The following is a 16,893-nucleotide window of genomic DNA, read 5'->3' as shown; positions in this document are numbered from 1 at the left end:
GCGGGCCGGGCCCCTCCCGCCGAGGGGCGGGCGGAAGGAGGGGAAGGAGGCGAAGGAGGCTGTGGGGACGCAGCTGGGCGGCCTTGGCTCGGGAGGAGCGGTTGGAGTGGCGGCGTCCTTCCCTCCTCCCCACAGCCCGGACCGTGCCTGAGTCGCGGAGACCTTTGCCCCCGGCGGGCGCCGCCGATAAACGGGTATGTACGCAATTCTGGGCAGCGGTCCCCTTCCGAGTTAAAGATACGTGAAAAATAAACAGTATCCCCACCTGCTGTTGCAGTTGTTAGCACCCGAGAGGGCAGAGTTGGTTTGCGCACTTAATCTTTTCTATCTAACTTGAAGCATAGTGAAAATAACAAAACATTCTTGTGAAGTCAATGAAAAGCTTAGATCAATGTTTCTAATAAAGTTAGGGCTGCATTTAAGCACAGTGGTGCGTTTTGAAAGACACGCCTCTATTTAGGGATTTTATTTTCTGAAGTATTTTTATTATCTTCGCCTGTCCTGGCTAGTTGCAGATATTCTGAATGCATTCCTAAATTGCTGTGACCATGCCTGTGCAGCTGTAGAGCAGGATTCGTTCGAGGAATTAGCATTTGATGGTAACATTGTTAGTAGTTAGTCCCTGCTTATTATTACCCGAGGAGGAAGCCAGGGCACACAGTCATCACTAGCAGGCTGTGGCTGTTGGGGCAGCCAGGAGACCTTTCTGGGTTCTCTCAGAAGAGATGGGAGCAAGAGAAGGGCTGAGTCAATTATTCTGCAGTGCTTCAGTTTATGGGCTGCAGGCTGAAAGTTTATCTTTGTAAGGAGTATTTGCTTGTTTGTAAACACTTTGTTGCAATTAAAGGCAATACGTGTTAAACATTTAATGTGGTTTGCAAGAACATGTAAATGTTGTAATTCATTTAAGAAGGATTTTGAAGTTTTATTGTCTTTAGAAAACTTACTTGCAAAATATGGCTCAATCTCAAAAATTACTGAGATGCTTCTATATAGGTAGAAAAGTAATATTGCTGGTTCTACATATCTTAGTAGTGAAAACTGAAAATATTTATCCCTTGACTTTTTTTCTGAGCGTAGTCTTACAATATGTTTTTCTGTTCCTTAACAGGTTTTTTTTACTCTGGGGATAAAGCCATGGCTGAAATGAGTGATATCAATGTACAAAAACTAACCGTTGTTCAGCAAGCAATAGCCTCTTGTTGTGGAGCTATAATTACATCATTATTTGGTAAGGCAAACTATGAAGCTGGCCACAGAGAGAATCTTACAAAGTGATTACTCTTCAGTTTGACTCAGCATGATGTCTGCTTATGTGTTTCCACTAATATGTGGAATCGAGCCCTCAGCTGAAATAATCAGAGGAAGATGGTCCAGCTGCCCAGCCACTGCAGCGTACAGCGTGTCTCACCCTGTGATAGTTGTAAGGGCTGCAGTGGAAGCAGTGAAATGTTCACTAAACCTTTACTTTTCAAGAACCCCAATGTTTTACATATTGGCTACATGCAGCAAAAAAAGAAAAGTACATAATGAACTTAACTTTTTTTTTCTTGGAAGTTATATTATGGTCAGTTTATTGGAAAAGAACAAACACATGAAGAGTGCTGTGCTACTTTATATGCCAGAGGCCAAAATTTGATTTTGTTTGCCTTGTGGTATGCAACTTATAAAAGCAATTTCAAACATGACACAGTGGTTTTTGAATGAGCTTTGTGTATCATTAATATTTCATGTCTATGCAACTGTTAGTAAATTAGAAAAGATAGATTTGATATCTTGGAAATCATAAAGGGTATGTAGTTCTCCTTTGTCTCTGATAGCATTGTCTCTGTCTGCTAACATCCCTTTTCTCTCTGCTTGATAACATTGTAAAATCTGTTAGGTGGGGTTTTTTTTTCCTCCCTCTGGAAACAAAAAAAAGGTTGTAGAAGTTCATGATAAGGCATCTGTAAACTTCTACATTTTCAGGGCATCCAGAGTGTTTCTAAATGACTTCTGTTTTATTTTAGTAACTCCTCTTGATGTTATCAAAACTCGACTGCAAGCCCAAAGGAATCCATTTCATGAAGGTAAACAAACAAATATGTAGTGTAATGGGGGACACAGTTTGCTTTTGCTCTTGTATTTAGCTAGTAGTTGTCATAATGCTGTGCTGAGGTGTAGAATGTTTGAGTTTGTTTCTCTAATATAACTGGGGGGGGGGGTGGAAAGCAACACACAAATATGTACTAAACAGACACAGTGGAAAAAAAATCCCATACATCTATACCATTTTGAAACAGGCTTTTTTCCCTGTCTTGATATTTTCATTATGGCAGAACGTACAGCTAATACTGAGTTGAGTCAAATAATAAAAAGCTAATACTGAGTTGAGTCAAATAATAAAATACTGTTACTAAATGAATAACTATTTCACCAGAGGGCTTAAGTGATCAGGATGTTATATCAAAGTTCATCTCCAGAATCCAGAGATTTTTGAAATGGAGAAGTCTTAACTAGTCTCTTGCCAGTCGGGTTCTAAATAGATGAGGATATTGTGCTCTCAAAGATGTGCTAATGGTTCCTACTATTTACTTGTACTTAGTAAATGAGATTTAAAAGGAAAGAAGATGACTGGTTTTTCATGTTGAATGTGGAGGGGAGTATTTGCAGTCACACTTGCAAATAAAATTAGGAAAAATACTTGTGCCTTCTATCCTGTTTTTGAGTAAATTCTAAAGCCTTCAGAAATCTGCAAATGTGAAGCTTAAAGTATGTTTTTGTAATGGCAATAATATTTTATCAAACAGGTTGAAAGTACATAATGTAGGAGAAATGAAAAATAAATGGAGGGGATGATCTAGTATAAATACAGACCAAGATAAGACATAATAATAACAATAAGATACAATACCTCCACTTGAAGTGGATGCTGAGGCTACTTAATAAAAGATTTAAAAGTCTGAAAGATGTTCACAGTTACATACAATAGTGACATTCAGGTCTTCCGTTAGTCTTACCTTTCAGCAATGGTAATATTACCTAAACATGTCTCCTGGAGCCTTGTGAAGGCGGTTCCATTTAGTTAAGCAGCCTGAGTGGTACATTTGTACCCTCTTTCCTTTGACCTAATTTGTCATTATAGACTTACCAAATTATTTTGCCCCTCTGTAACTAACCAGAGATAAATCTGTGTTGCCATTATATCCAATTTGAAATTGCTGCTGCATAAAAACAATCTTACAAGTGTTAACTATATTCTTATACATCATTTTATTAGGAAAGTGTTTTGTATACTCCAATGGCCTTATGGATCATGTATATGTTTGTGAAAATGCGGACAGCAAAGCCTATTATAAAAAACCTGGGCGTTTCAAAGGAACATTGGTAAGAACATTTTACATGTATATAAAACTGCATTAAGTAGTATACTCTGAAGTTTTCAGTTTTTTTCAGGTTCTACTGGAATCTGTTATCATTTGAGAGGGTCTTCTTGTGGTTACACTGCTGATTGATCATACCTTCTACTGTCTGCAAAAAAATACATATTCCTTCCTTAAAATTAACAAGGAGGCAGCTGCACAGCTCTCCTCACAGGTTTCTGGCTTTATGATTTGATTTTCCCCACTTCAGATATATTGGCAGTAGTTGCTGATTGCAGGTAATAATTTTCTCTTTCCTGCTTACAGCCCTTGTGCCCACACATCTCCCAGTGGGCTCCTGAGCTGAGCTAATGGTGCAGTTTAAAGTTAAGTTCGTGTGTCAAGTTCTCTATCCAGAGAAGTCTCTAGCCTGTCAAGTATCTAGACTTGTAGGACTAGCATTTTCCTAAACACTTGAAACAGACTTGCTGGCAGATACTGTCATGCTGGTTCATTATTGTTTTTTTTTGACTCTGCCATGAAATTAAACCTAAGATCAAGGATTTTTCAAAATTAAAATCTTGAGAATGGGATGTTAATGCAAAAGGTGTCTTCAGAAGTTTAAGAAGGTTTTTTTTAATTAATAACTTTACAAGTGTGATTTTTTTCAATTATCTTTTCTATATAATTTTAGAAAGTTACTTAGTTTTCTATTTGACATGAATTTATGCCTGGTTTTGCCATAACAAGGTGATTCTTAAAGAAGAATGACTATCATATAACTTCATCTTCTTTTTTTTTTTTTAAATGAGTCTTTTATCTATACCTTCCTGTTTTGTAAACTTGTTGAAGTTTGCTGGGTTATAAAGATACTAACCAGCTAGTATAAAAGTGTCTTTATTTGTTAAACCATGTTAGGACCTCTAGGGATTCTTGGCTTCCTTTCAAAGCTAGTCAGGTTTGTTGTAATAAACCATTTCTTTGTTTTTTCCATTCAACTTTTTACCTCACAGGATTAGTACATCAAGGCTGTCTCCTCTAAAGCTATTTACTTTTTCCTTCCTCTTTCTGTGGTCTGCCAGACTCTCTATCTTTTGAGGCTCTGTAATAATGTCTGGTCTTAGGCATATTCTAATCCATTGAATCCCAACCTCTTTCCCCAGGTGTTTTAACAAAATTAGTATCCTGACATTACAAAGTTTGTGATTTTGCTTGTGATTTCAGCTGAATTATCTTCAAGGTTTAGTGTTGTTCTGCTGTCAGTCTCCTGGGAATATACAGGACAGCTGTAATAATAATTGGAAGCTTGTATATGGTATAGTGTATACACATTGCCTGTATGGGGTCATGTTGTCAGAGGAAGTATTGAAGAATCTTTGAGAATTAGTTGCTATGTCATGCCTAGAAACTCTGCTACATATTGAAAAAATATTTTAGTGGATTTTTTGGGAAGTTTCCACTAATTGCTGCAATGCTATATTAGTACTGAAAATAGTTATTCACGGGGCTATAAGTCACTGATAAGAACTTTGGCTTTTTAAAGATGGAAGGAAATTCTTAATTTCAGTCACATAAATTGTTCTGTTCAGCTCAGTGGAACTGTTTGCATGATTAAGTGTGATAGCTTGTGTAAGCAGTTATAAAATTGGGATCTTACAATGATAAGCCATTTTAGAAACATACTTTTAAAAGACATTAGTTTTGTGTTTTGCCAGCTAAAATGTATTACTAACTACAAAAATTTGTAGCTAATTATTGCTCTTTGCCTGGTTATATTTTTAGGATGCATTTGTGAAAATTATTCGAATAGAGGGAATTAAGTCACTGTGGAGTGGGCTTCCCCCAACACTGTAAGTTGAATGGGGTGTTTTTAGTAACATGCTGTAAGTTATTGTTAAAAAATTACTTAATTATTTTTGACAAATTATTATGCTTATTTCTAAGTTATTTAAAAAATGTGTTGTTTCTGAAGTTACAGACTAATCAGTTCGATCAGAAATGTCTATGGACAGTATGATTTTTTGTCAGATTTTAGAATTTCCTGATACATTCTCCGTAGTTAAGCAGGATCAATAGACTTCTCATGCTTTTTTTTTTTTTTTCCTACTATAACTATTCCTTTGATAGCATCATCAAATCACAGGATGAGACCTGATTACTTGAGAGCGTCAGTCTTCGACACATTCTTGTTGTATCTTGTTACTTAATGACTTGCTATCAACAGCACAGCTGTTTCCAGACACTCTGGTGTTGCACCTCATTACCTTCACTTAATTTTTGTAATCATCTTCTTTATTTCAAAGAACTTTGGGGTTTTATTCTATCTGGATAAACAGATAATTAATTTTCTTTCTACAAGAGCAATTTGCATGTTTAAACACTGCAATCAGATCTCCTCCTGCTCTTCTCTTTAGGCTTAACAGCCCCAAACTGTTTTATCTTTTTATTCGTATTAACCTAGTACAGGTAGAAATTAAGACCTCTATAATTATGTTCTCCTTCATAAACCAAGAAAGTTTTCGAATCTAAGATGTGTATTAAACTTGTATCTTGTAAGGCACAAAGTGGGAAGTGCCCAGTGGGAAGCACTGGTACAATTTTGATTTGCAGACAGTGCTCCATGTATAGACACAAAAAAGCAAAGCGTGGTGGAGTTCAGTCTGGTTTACCCTCCAGTATGTGGCAACTTCAAAATATAAACCTTAGGACCTGACTGAACTGTTCCAGTCAGTACAGTTTTTTACAAAGCACATGTTCTGTTCTCCAGAGAACTAATTTCTTTACTGGAGAAAGTCACACAAGTAGAAGAGAAGATATAAACTAAGCCATGTTCGTTTTCCAAGCATGACGGTCCTTGGTGGTTTTTGGTAATGGTGGTACATGCTGTATTGGCACAGACATAACACAGAAGTGTAATTGCCAGATTATAGTAAGATGTGGTGCTTTTCCCCTACACTGAATGATTATTGAATCTACCTGTTGCTACTACAGTCTGTACTATGCTGGTGTGGAAAGAGCTTATATTTGTGCATACTACATTGTCTCTTAAGTAGTGAGTAGCATGGCTGTTGATCAAGAGCATAATATCCAATTGTTACATAAATAAAAGTTAAGGTTAATAGTATTTGTGTAACATTTTGTTTGAGTTCTTAATTTTCAGATCTTTCACTTCCCATTCTTTATCAAAATAGTTCTGTAGCTGGTACAGAATAGATTTTGACTGAGATAATCTACCATCATTTTACTTATGGTTTTCTCTAATGAAATGAAAACTTGGGAAATGTGTGGGTTTGAAACTCTGAACTACAAGCAGTGAATCAAAGCTATGGGATTAATGTTTTTTTTTATTAATCCATTACAGACAGCTGGAGATTTAACTTTATTTAAAATAGAAGTAAAATATCAATACAAGACAGTTGATTTTATTCTCCTGATTTCCTGGTATTAATTTATATTTCCTCTCTTATATTTTAGAATAATGGCAGTTCCTACCACAGCAATCTATTTTACCTGCTACGATCAGCTGTGTGAAGCTTTGAAAAACAGACCAGGAAAGCATGATGAGCACATTCCAGTTATTGCAGGTTCCTTAAGCAGATGTAAGTTGTCCTCTGTTTAAAGAGAAAACTGGAACATAATACCTCTATGCTGTTTGCTTGACTTTTATTTAAAAGTAAATATGCTGTGGGTTTAAGTGAGGAATAGGAAGGAATACTGTCATTACTCAGTATTTCTTGGGTAACAGAACCCTCTCACCTGGAATAATGAGACTTGGTTTTGCTGAAACACTTTCACTACATTTGTAATTTGTTCAAAATTTTATATTTCTAGATTTCTACCAAGGACAGTTTAATTTAAGTCTGTTCTGCCATCAATCTAATAATAAACATCATCATTTGCTATAATGGAAGGTACATAGGTACTTCTAACAAAGATGAAAATTGGACTTGTACTGCTTTTACTGCTGTATGATGTGGATGGAATTTATATATTTTCTTACTTTTGTTTATCCTTTTCTTCATATATTTTTGTAGAATTAACTCAGCTAATTTATTTTACGGCTTTCTTGGAAGGGTCTGATGATGCAGTTCCATGTTCTACCTGTGCAACCATGGGGGCACTGGCAGACTAGCAGAAAAAGAATTGCTATTTTGTGGTGGTGTAGCACATTGCTCTTATTAGGGCTGTTCCAGATTTTAAATTCATGTGTAAAACCTTATTCCAGCAACAGAAGGAAAATTCTTTTATCTAGTAAAATTTTTAATGTCTGTTAGATGTGTGATGGTAGCTTGTTACTGAATGATGACTCACTGACCATTGTGCAAGATGCAAGAGTTACTTTATCAGATAATTGTTCTTGATAGTTTAAAATAAGATTGGCAAATATGCTTAGAAATCAATAAAAGCTTAAATCTAACCACAATTCTGTCCTTAACACAAAAAGAAGCCTTAAACATCAAGATCACTTTCTTCAAGTTACAGTTTAAAATGGCAACTAATGAAAATAATTGAGTGTAAGTACTTGAAATTTTCAGCCTATTTATGTGTTAAATCTGAAAAATGAGAACTGTCAACATGTTACATTGTTTACAGCATGCTAGCATTGAAAAAAAAAAAAACCTAAACTGGAAACCTAGGTACTGTGAATAGGCACGTTTTTCTTAGCTGGAAAGGAAACTTATTTTGGGAATTAGTTCAAGGAAAATGGGAGAGTTGAAAAGAATCCAATACATAAAGTAAGGTGAGACATGACTTGAATGTTCAGGAAATTGTACTATTAAATATTGATTTTTCTAATAAAGCCATATTTCCTTTGCAGTTGGTTCTTCCACTGTGGTGAGTCCCCTGGAGCTGATCAGAACTCAAATGCAGTATCGCAGGTCGTCCTACAAGCAGCTGTACCTGCGTATCAGCACCAAAGTGGCTGCAGATGGGTGGTTCTCCCTGTGGCAGGGCTGGACTTCTACTGTTCTGAGAGATGTCCCTTTCTCAGGTAAGGTTTATTCTCCATGCAGGTTTTTATGTTTTTATATTATTTTTCTGTGCTTTTAGGTAGTTTTAATAGTTGGTTTTAAGAATGACTGAGATTTACTTTTCCTATTTTGAGTGGTTTTATTTATAAATTCTCTGAAGATGTGATTTTTCCCCCCCATTTTGTTTGTGGATACCAGATAGGATTCATTGTTACATTCCCTTTCTCTGTACTTAGACTCTTTCTTCTCATCTTTAGCTTACACAATGACTGCTTTTGAGGAGTTTCAGCTGGAAATTTTCTCTGTGATAGAAATAGTGGCTATTTTCTGATAACCATGCTGTATCTAAGTGTTCTGTTACATTTTGGAAACATGTACAGAGAGTGACAGAGTAGTATCTTCAAGATTTTTTTTTTTAAGTCAAGATGAATTTTTTTGTATAACTGCTCCAAAAAACTCTTTAGCAAGACTTGAAAGCTGAAAGCCTAGAAGAAGAAAAGTCTGATTCAAAGCATAACTAGTCCTAGGGCCCTTCCTCAAGGTAACTGGGACAGATGCTACAGGGGACACTGCTAAAGCACCAGCAAGCCCCTGTCCCTTTAAGGCCTGTTTTTGTCAGAGTACTTTTGGATCATCAGACATCAGTTGTCATTGAAGCAGTTTCTGTCATTGGGGTAGTACCAGCAATCTTTAAACACTTTATGTTGGCCCAGAAAAATTATTCAAACCCATTTTTTGAAAGATTCTTATTCAAACCTGGTTTTGGAGTCAGAGAACCTTTGAAGTATTTGACCTGCTATCTCTGTTGTCTTACTTTGCTTTTAATTTAATTTGTGTTTCCAAACAATCTGGTGGGCTAATCATTGGTTTGGGTTGTTACAGGATATGCGTACCCAGAGTAAATTTTAAATTGGCCATGAACCAAACTGAGATGTAAGTGAGGTGTGGTGAGGATATTTACTTTCAAACTGCAGTTGGTAGTTGAGTAAACTGAACTAAGTTATTTCTGCTGTCTTCTTTCCAGAATTTATAATGCTCCGTTCTCTTTCACTTAGCTACTGCTTGAAAATTGTGATTGGAATGTATTTCCCGCTTAAAGATCCAGTTGCTTGATGGGACTTAATTTAGTCTTCTGTGATAGGGAAGGCTTATGAACCTATGAAAACACGGTTTCACTAAGGCTAAAGACAACTGCCAGAATTCATCTGAATCTTTTGTCTGAAGTGTTTCCTGTTCAATATTTATTCTTAATTTACTTTATTTTCTTCTCTGCCAAATGCAATTTTCTCATAAGCTGTTCTCTAAGGTTTGTAAAGGAACTCTCAAATTCTTCATCTGGTTCATGCTGTCTGACTTCAAGTAGAAACTCTCATTCTTCTATTGATTTTTGTCTGTAGCAGTGTGGCTGGAGCTAGTGAGCTTCCTTCCCCTTGTTGCTTTTAACAGAGTGGGCAGATCAGAGGGAGTGCACAAAGAAGAGGGCACTAAGGTGATGTGCATTCTTCTCAGCCCTTTTCAGATTCTTGTGTCCACGCCTGCTGTTCCTCCACTGCTCCAAGCCAGACTCGTTGATTTTTAGTCAGTTTCCACACTGCTCTGGCATTCCCTGGACAGCCAGTGGCCACTTGCTCATCTGTGCCCAGTACTTTGTGAGCATGATGGTAGAAACACAAGTTAACCTACAAGGCAGTAGCTGCATGTTGAGAACTACTCAACTAATAGCGAGCAGGCAGGTAGAAGCATGAGTAAAGGAAAATGTATTTAAAAAAACCACAAATACCACAAAATTCTGCTTATGTAAAGCTAAGGATGTTTAGTACTACTTAATGCCTTTTCCAACTGTATATCCTGATAGTTTTTTCCTTATAACTGCTCTCTATCTGCTATGATGTGCTCCCTTTGTACCTTCAGTCTGAGCTCTTCAGTTTGAATGATGCCCTAACAGCAGCTGAATCTCTGGGGTTCTCAGTTTGCACCTTTGCTGCCAGGAGTTCAAGTCAGCTATCTCAAGAGTTAAAATCAGTGTAACATGGAGTAGAGAAAGCAGGTCCTATTGAAAACAGTCAAACAGCACAGCATGACTCAAGAAGCATAGGATAATTAGAATTCCTCTCTATTCCTAGCCCAAGTGTTCATTATGTGTTTCAAGCATGTTCCTTGGGATGCTAGCTAGGCTGAACAAAAGTTATGAATGCTTATATACACAAAAACTGGGTTAATAATAGTATTTGAGTCCTTCTTCAAGCAGTGTCACAGACAATATATAAATGTAAATGGTGTTCAGGGAGATGTGTCCTGAAGGTGCTTTAGAAAATGCTGGATTTAGGTGATTTATATTAAATTAAGGTTTTGTACATTTCAATAGTAGGTTCTCCTCAAATCCTCAGAATGCCTTCTGAGATATTGCCTACTTTTACTTTTGCATAATGTTGGAAGCCAGGCACGTGTGCTGGTAGTCCTAATGGCAAGAAAATGCTGTGAAATTTTTCTGCTGGCACAGCCTCCAGAACTCGGTGCTGAACGAGGCATTGTTACCTTTCAGGATGTGGAGCAGTATTTAGTATTTACAGTATTTAGTTGACCAACTGCCATGAGGAATTACTTTCTAATTCAGCCCAGTAGTATATTGTTTGAAGTTTTAGTTAGAAAGCAGAAAAAGTGCAGTTTAGCTCAGCAGATGGTCACAGAAACAGATGTTATTCCTAAAAGTTGTTTGCTGGACTTTTGACAGTCCCCACAGAGGCATTTCCCTATTAGTAATTCCAAGGAGCAAAGTCATATTTTTTTGTTCTCTCAGAATTAAATTTTATACTGCACCTCAGAAAAGTATGAGGCAGTCCTGAGCAAATTTCATTTTGTATAGAAGTTCATTTTTATAGAATTCCTGAGACGTATGAAACATGAAATATGCCTGAAAACATAGCAAGTAATTAGAAGCCTACATCTTGATTTATTTTAAATTGAATGTGAGTTTTATAGTGCTGGGTTTAGATTGTATGAAGGTAGAGGTTACCTAAGGGAGAGACAAAATGACTAGGCTAATTTGTATCATGAAGAAATTTGGTATATGGAGAACAAGGGGAACACAGCAATCTGTCCATGGGTTATCACGTAGGACACTTACTGTGCTTTCAGCTCTTGTTTCTGTTTGCTTCTTTTGCCACAGTAGAATTCTTACATCTGGACTTGGTATAAGAATTTTTGTACTTGTTATACAACTCTGTTGTAATGCAGGTTTATTTTTTTTGTAATCATAGCAATGTATTGGTATAATTATGAACGTTTCAAGAAGATGATGTGCAAGGAAGTTGGTGCAAATGAACATACATTTTTTGTTTCTTTTACTTCAGGAGCAGCATCTGGCTCTGTAAGTATATAATTTCATTTTTAGTACTATTCTTTATTATTAGTACTAATAAACTGTTTTAAAAAGGTATGATTTTTAGATTATTCTCTCAGAAATGTTGTATATTTTGGGGTACTTGTACTTCAAACACATGTGGTGTGGCATTTAGCCTGATTAAATAAATCTGAATAAATTGCAATGTTCTGACACACAAGACTTAAAAATATAATGTGCTTGGAATATCAAATCTAGTTTTAAATTGTGTGTGCACTTTAAAAATGTAAGGTTACATTTTAATTTTTTGTGCAGTAACATTAAAACTGATTTCCTGATAGATTGCAGCTGTTGTAACTCAGCCATTTGATGTAGTGAAGACACATAGGCAGATTCAACTTTGGGAGAATGAGACCTTAAAAAGTAAGTTGCTGGTAAGACTAAAAAAACCCTATAGTGTTTAAAAAATAAAACCTAGTATTTGGGTATGGCTTGTGGTAGGAATTTTAAATATTTGCCACTTCTAAAATATATGTAAACATTTTATCACTCAGGCATTTTTTCTTCCCCAAATAGTAGTATCTAGAAAAGATTAAAATTTATCTCCTAGGAGAATACCATATTTCATTAATGGCATGGAAGAGGGAAAAGGTGTGAGTTCAATACAATATAGCTTAATAAGATGGTTAAAAATTGAAACAAAGGACTCCAAAGCTATTACATTTAGGCAGACAAATTTCAAATTTGAGATGTCCCTGTTTGTTGCAGGGATGTTGGACTAGATGACCAGTAAAGGTTCTTTGGTTCTTTTGAACCCAAACTATTCTATGATTGAAGTAAATTATATTTAAATAGGCAAAAAAGTAACTTCACAGCAAACATTCAGGTGAACAGTGATTAATTGAAGAAGTCTTCAAAACAACATTCACTACCACTTACTCCTACATAGCAATATTCTTGTGATAAATATTAGACTAGAAAGTATTGTGCTTAGGTTGTGTATTTTTCCCCTTCTTTTCATGCGATATAAAAAAAATATTTTTGAGGACATATTAATGAATGTCCCAACATCTTTAAAGGATAAAAGAGGAAGTTTCTGTTTTGCTCTTGTCAGTAGAGCACTGCTTTATTTTATCCAAATTGAAGTGGTATATAATACCTTTTTTTCCATTGCTTGGGATGTGGACCAGTGAAGAACTTACATTAACCTAAATAAATATTATATCATAGTTTTAAGATTACAGACCATTAAAAAGGCTGAGTATCCAAATAGTTTCTGCTAGAGTTTCTGCTTAGAAAATAAGAAAATAGAAAATAAGTGCTCACTTTTTGGCATGAGGTTTCATTCTCTCAGGTAATTTTTTTTTTCCTAGAGTAATTATTGAAAAAATTTATTATCCTTTGATTGCAGAACTAGTATTAAGAAAAGTTTTAAATATAAATAGTTACTGTTTTTAATTCTTTTCCAGTGCTGATAAATGAAAGAATTCCTTCCTAACATCACTTTGAAACATGTATCTGCCATATATTTATTAGGTTAATATTAACCAGATTAATTTATATTTTTAAAATTCCATTATGGTAATCTTTAATTTGTGCCAGTTTAATTCTTTCCAGATCCAGTTACTGTTAGAGTTGGACACTGATGATGCATCTAAATTTTGTCTCTCTGTGACTGCAAAAATATTTTTTGGCTTTTTTCACCTGTATCAGCAATCCAGTAAAGACTATAGAAGCTGTTAATTTATCTTACTCTAGGTTTTACTACAGGTCTTTTCCATGTCTTGCTGTTTCAACTTGTGTATTTGCATACTGTATTAATTCAACATACTGTATAAATAAGATGGATAAAATTAACAGAAAATGAAGTTAAACCTAACAATTACATCTGTGACTGTCTCTGATTTCTAAAAATATCATTCTGTGGCATTGCATGGATTGCCTAATTCACTGTTGTCTTGTACTATATTGAGTTCCACAGAGGGACAGTAAATCAACCTGGGCAGTTATGAGGAAAATTGCTGCCGGAAATGGGATTACTGGATTATTTGCCGGTAAATTTTTTCTTATCTCTAAAAAAAATTCAGACTGGAGAGTCCTTAATTATAGATGTTAACATGCATAAATTTATATATTACCATTTCTGTGAACACTGTTAGTTATGCAATAGTTTGCATATATATAAAGCAACAGATATGCAGCCATTGGCCTCTCCTGGGATCTTCTTGGTAGACTACCATGGGATAAAGTCCTGGAGGGAAGAGAGGGCCAAGAAAGCTGGTTAATATTCAAGAATCACCTCCTCCAGGCTCAGGAACAATCTATCCCAGCAAAGAGAAAGTCAGGTGAAAACTTCAGGTTGTTTGTATGGAGGAAGAAGGAGCTCCTGGACAAACTCAGACACCGTAAGGAAGTCAGGACAGGTAACCTGTCACAGAGAAATGGTCCAAGTAGACAGAGATTGGGTTAGGAAATGAATCTGGCTAGGCATGTTAAGAGCAACAAGAAAAGCTTCTATAGGTATATTGGTGACCAGAGGAAGACAAGGGAAAACACTGGCCCTCTCTTGCATGGCTCTGGCAGCCTGAGGTGGAAATGACAAGATACTGAGATTAAAATAATATTGAGATAAAATCCTATTGTAGTTCATACTAAAATGACCATCAACAAGAGACATTGCAAATCCAGGATACTTACCAGACTTCACCACACTGCACTGGCTCATTGGGGGTCCTTGTGTGAATGGCTGCACAGGTGGTTAAGCCTTGCAAGACTTGTGTTTGCTGAAAGAGATTAAACTGCTTTCCTCGCTGTACAGTGATGGCAAAGCTGGGTAACAGGATTTGCATATTTCAGAGCACTGGATGCTAACAGAATGCAAGACAGCACAAAGTATCAATAATATTGATATTGAATTCAGTTAATAGATTAAAACACTTGCACTTCAGTCTTGACACATGGGTAGCAGAGTTTAGAGATACTCTTGATGAGCCACTAGTTCACTTCAGTTGGCCACATGTAGCTGAGATGACTGGGGTTAGTCTGCCTGGCTCCTTGCTGCTGTTCCAAAGCCACACAAAATTCTCTATGGGTCATGTGTCATCTGTGCTGGCTCTCTGCAGACGTTTTTGCATTTCAAGTGGAATTAGAGGACTGGCTGTGTGTGGACAAGGGGATTCAGCCTTATTTCCCCTCCTCTAAACTGAATCACTCTAACCTCCACTGGTAAGATCACAGTTGACTATAATGGGAAACACTTAACACGTAAATTCCATCATTTATTCATGTGACCAGGATTCTTCATTTTAGTAGAGGCCACCTCTTGTGTGCTGGAGCACAGGAGCCCTGCAGGTCCAGGTGCTCCAGTTGCATAGAATCAGAAGGGGCAGAGACACAATGGACTTGAGGCAGGCAGACCACACAAGACAGCAGAGGTGAGCGCATAAGCTTATTACAGTGGTAATACCTACAACCAGTAAATTCAGTATTTTGAGGCATGTGAGCAGGTAGAATCCCAGCTCTAAACTGATATACTGTGGTATCGATATATTGTGATCAACACATTGTACTGCAGCACTTGGGTCTGAAAACAAATAATAGTGAATACATCCCTTTCTCTTCTGGGCAGGTATTACTCCACGGCTGTTTAAAGTTGCTCCTGCTTGTGCCATAATGATCAGCACGTACGAATATGGAAAGTCTTTCTTTTCTCATTTAAATGAAAAAAAGAATCAACATCCATAATTCTTATTCGTCCAATTGTATGAAGGCAAAGTATATGATGGAAGTTGTGCCAAAGTTAAATCTGTCAAGATGTGTTTTAGAATTCCCAGTGAATTTCTACCGTTACATTTGGTAACTAAATAAAGCTTCATTTTTAACTTTCACAAAGGATTAATTCACTCTTTTTATTAAGAATAAGAAAATGCACATCACTCTTAAACTATCATTGAAGATGTTATGATTTCTCTTGCAGCTGGAGAGAAAAAAAAAAAGGAAGGAAGAACAAAAGAAAACAAGAAAGGAGAAAGAGAAGAAAAATTGAGGCTGGACATAGCAATGAAGAATAATGACTTCCACCTGTGTTAAATTTTAAACATTCATGATTATACATTTTAGCTGAGTTTTAAAATTATGTTTAAAAATGTTTTGGCTTTCTAATCGTAAGATATATTTATTTCTCAGCAAGGAGGTTGATACAGAGTGAATTCAATAAATATTTATTCTTGCTGCTTGTTATGTGTTTCATTCTGTAGGTTTGTTATTTGCCGCTCTGTATTTTGTATAAGTGCATATTATAAAAGCTTCTCGGGTTTATTTTATATGAAAAATTCTGTAAAACTGGAAAAATACATATGTTCATTAGACACTGAGAGTGTATACACTGGTGGGACAGCAGGGGCTTTTTGTTTAATGTAATACTCAAAGAAATTAAAGCACACCTATACATTGAAGCCAAAGGCCTGTTTGGGTGCTCTGCAGGAACACTCCTTCATGTGTTTCTGGGAGGTAGAAGTTGTCACTGTCACACTGCTCCAAGGCAGGGCCAGGCCATGCACATTTGGTGTGGGGTCACCTCTCTTGGAAGGCCAAGGTTGCTGGCATAAGGAGAGGTGATTCATGCCAGCTTGACTCAGCCCTGCGCCCCTCTGAAGGGAAGAGCGTGTTCAGGTTGCTGCCATAGGCACAGCCACCCTCTGCCCCACTGTGCTGCACTCCTGGTAGGAAGAGCTGCAGCACTGCACTCACCTGTAGGCACTCAAATTAATAAATCAGAGCTGCCTCTGTATGATTTAAATAATTTTTTAACTACTTTCACTACTTCCCTCTTTTAATGCATTTTCAATGCAGTTGTTGAATTCTATTTTTTTTGTGTATTTTACTGAGCAGGGGGTGCTGATACAGAAGCAACTCAGTAGTCAGATCATTAAGACACTGACATTTGGGTGTGCTTTACCCAAGAAATGGAGTTCAGTCCATGGTAAAAATTCCTCACACACTGAAAAATGCTCTACTTGTAAAGACATTAGGTACCACATTAGGCAAGAGATGCTGCCAGAGGAGATGCTTAACACTGTTCTTCCACTGTGACTTTTGAATGTAAATTTACATTCAAAATAAGGCCCAAGAAGACATAGTAGCAGCAGATATTGGATGACACTGAATGATATAGAGCAAGAAAACCAGTCTTCCCCTTGTGCAAGAAAAGTATTTGCTATAAACTCGGTAATGCTGTAAT

General features: G+C 36.5%; 1 protein-coding gene across 7 annotated transcripts; it reads left to right on the top strand.

The window, feature by feature from the left end:
• The first annotated feature begins 109 nt into the window (after window positions 1–109).
• SLC25A40 (solute carrier family 25 member 40) lies at window positions 110–16,881 on the top strand. 7 transcript variants are annotated; one of them, XM_053974495.1, is made up of 12 exons: window positions 110–194; window positions 1,112–1,231; window positions 2,010–2,069; window positions 3,260–3,366; window positions 5,124–5,191; window positions 6,816–6,940; window positions 8,161–8,334; window positions 11,572–11,681; window positions 11,996–12,077; window positions 13,628–13,708; window positions 15,283–15,509; window positions 15,631–16,881. In XM_053974495.1, exons 2-11 carry the CDS (start codon window positions 1,138–1,140, stop codon window positions 15,396–15,398), a joined length of 1,017 nt encoding a protein of 338 aa, XP_053830470.1. In that variant the 5' UTR covers window positions 110–194; window positions 1,112–1,137; the 3' UTR covers window positions 15,399–15,509; window positions 15,631–16,881. The 7 variants fall into 7 exon arrangements, with proteins under 7 accessions (XP_053830470.1, XP_053830502.1, XP_053830492.1 ...); XM_053974527.1 differs by lacking the exon at window positions 15,631–16,881 and adding an exon at window positions 13,887–14,077 and having other exon boundaries at window positions 15,283–15,368; XM_053974517.1 differs by lacking the exon at window positions 15,631–16,881 and adding an exon at window positions 14,967–15,088 and having other exon boundaries at window positions 15,283–15,358.
• Window positions 16,882–16,893: the final 12 nt, after the last annotated feature.

This window comes from Vidua macroura, chromosome 1 (genome assembly GCF_024509145.1).
Source record: "Vidua macroura isolate BioBank_ID:100142 chromosome 1, ASM2450914v1, whole genome shotgun sequence".
Lineage (NCBI taxonomy): Eukaryota > Metazoa > Chordata > Aves > Passeriformes > Viduidae > Vidua > Vidua macroura.
The sequence above is the reverse complement of the archived record's forward strand: the minus strand, read 5'-3'. Positions and strand labels throughout refer to the sequence as shown.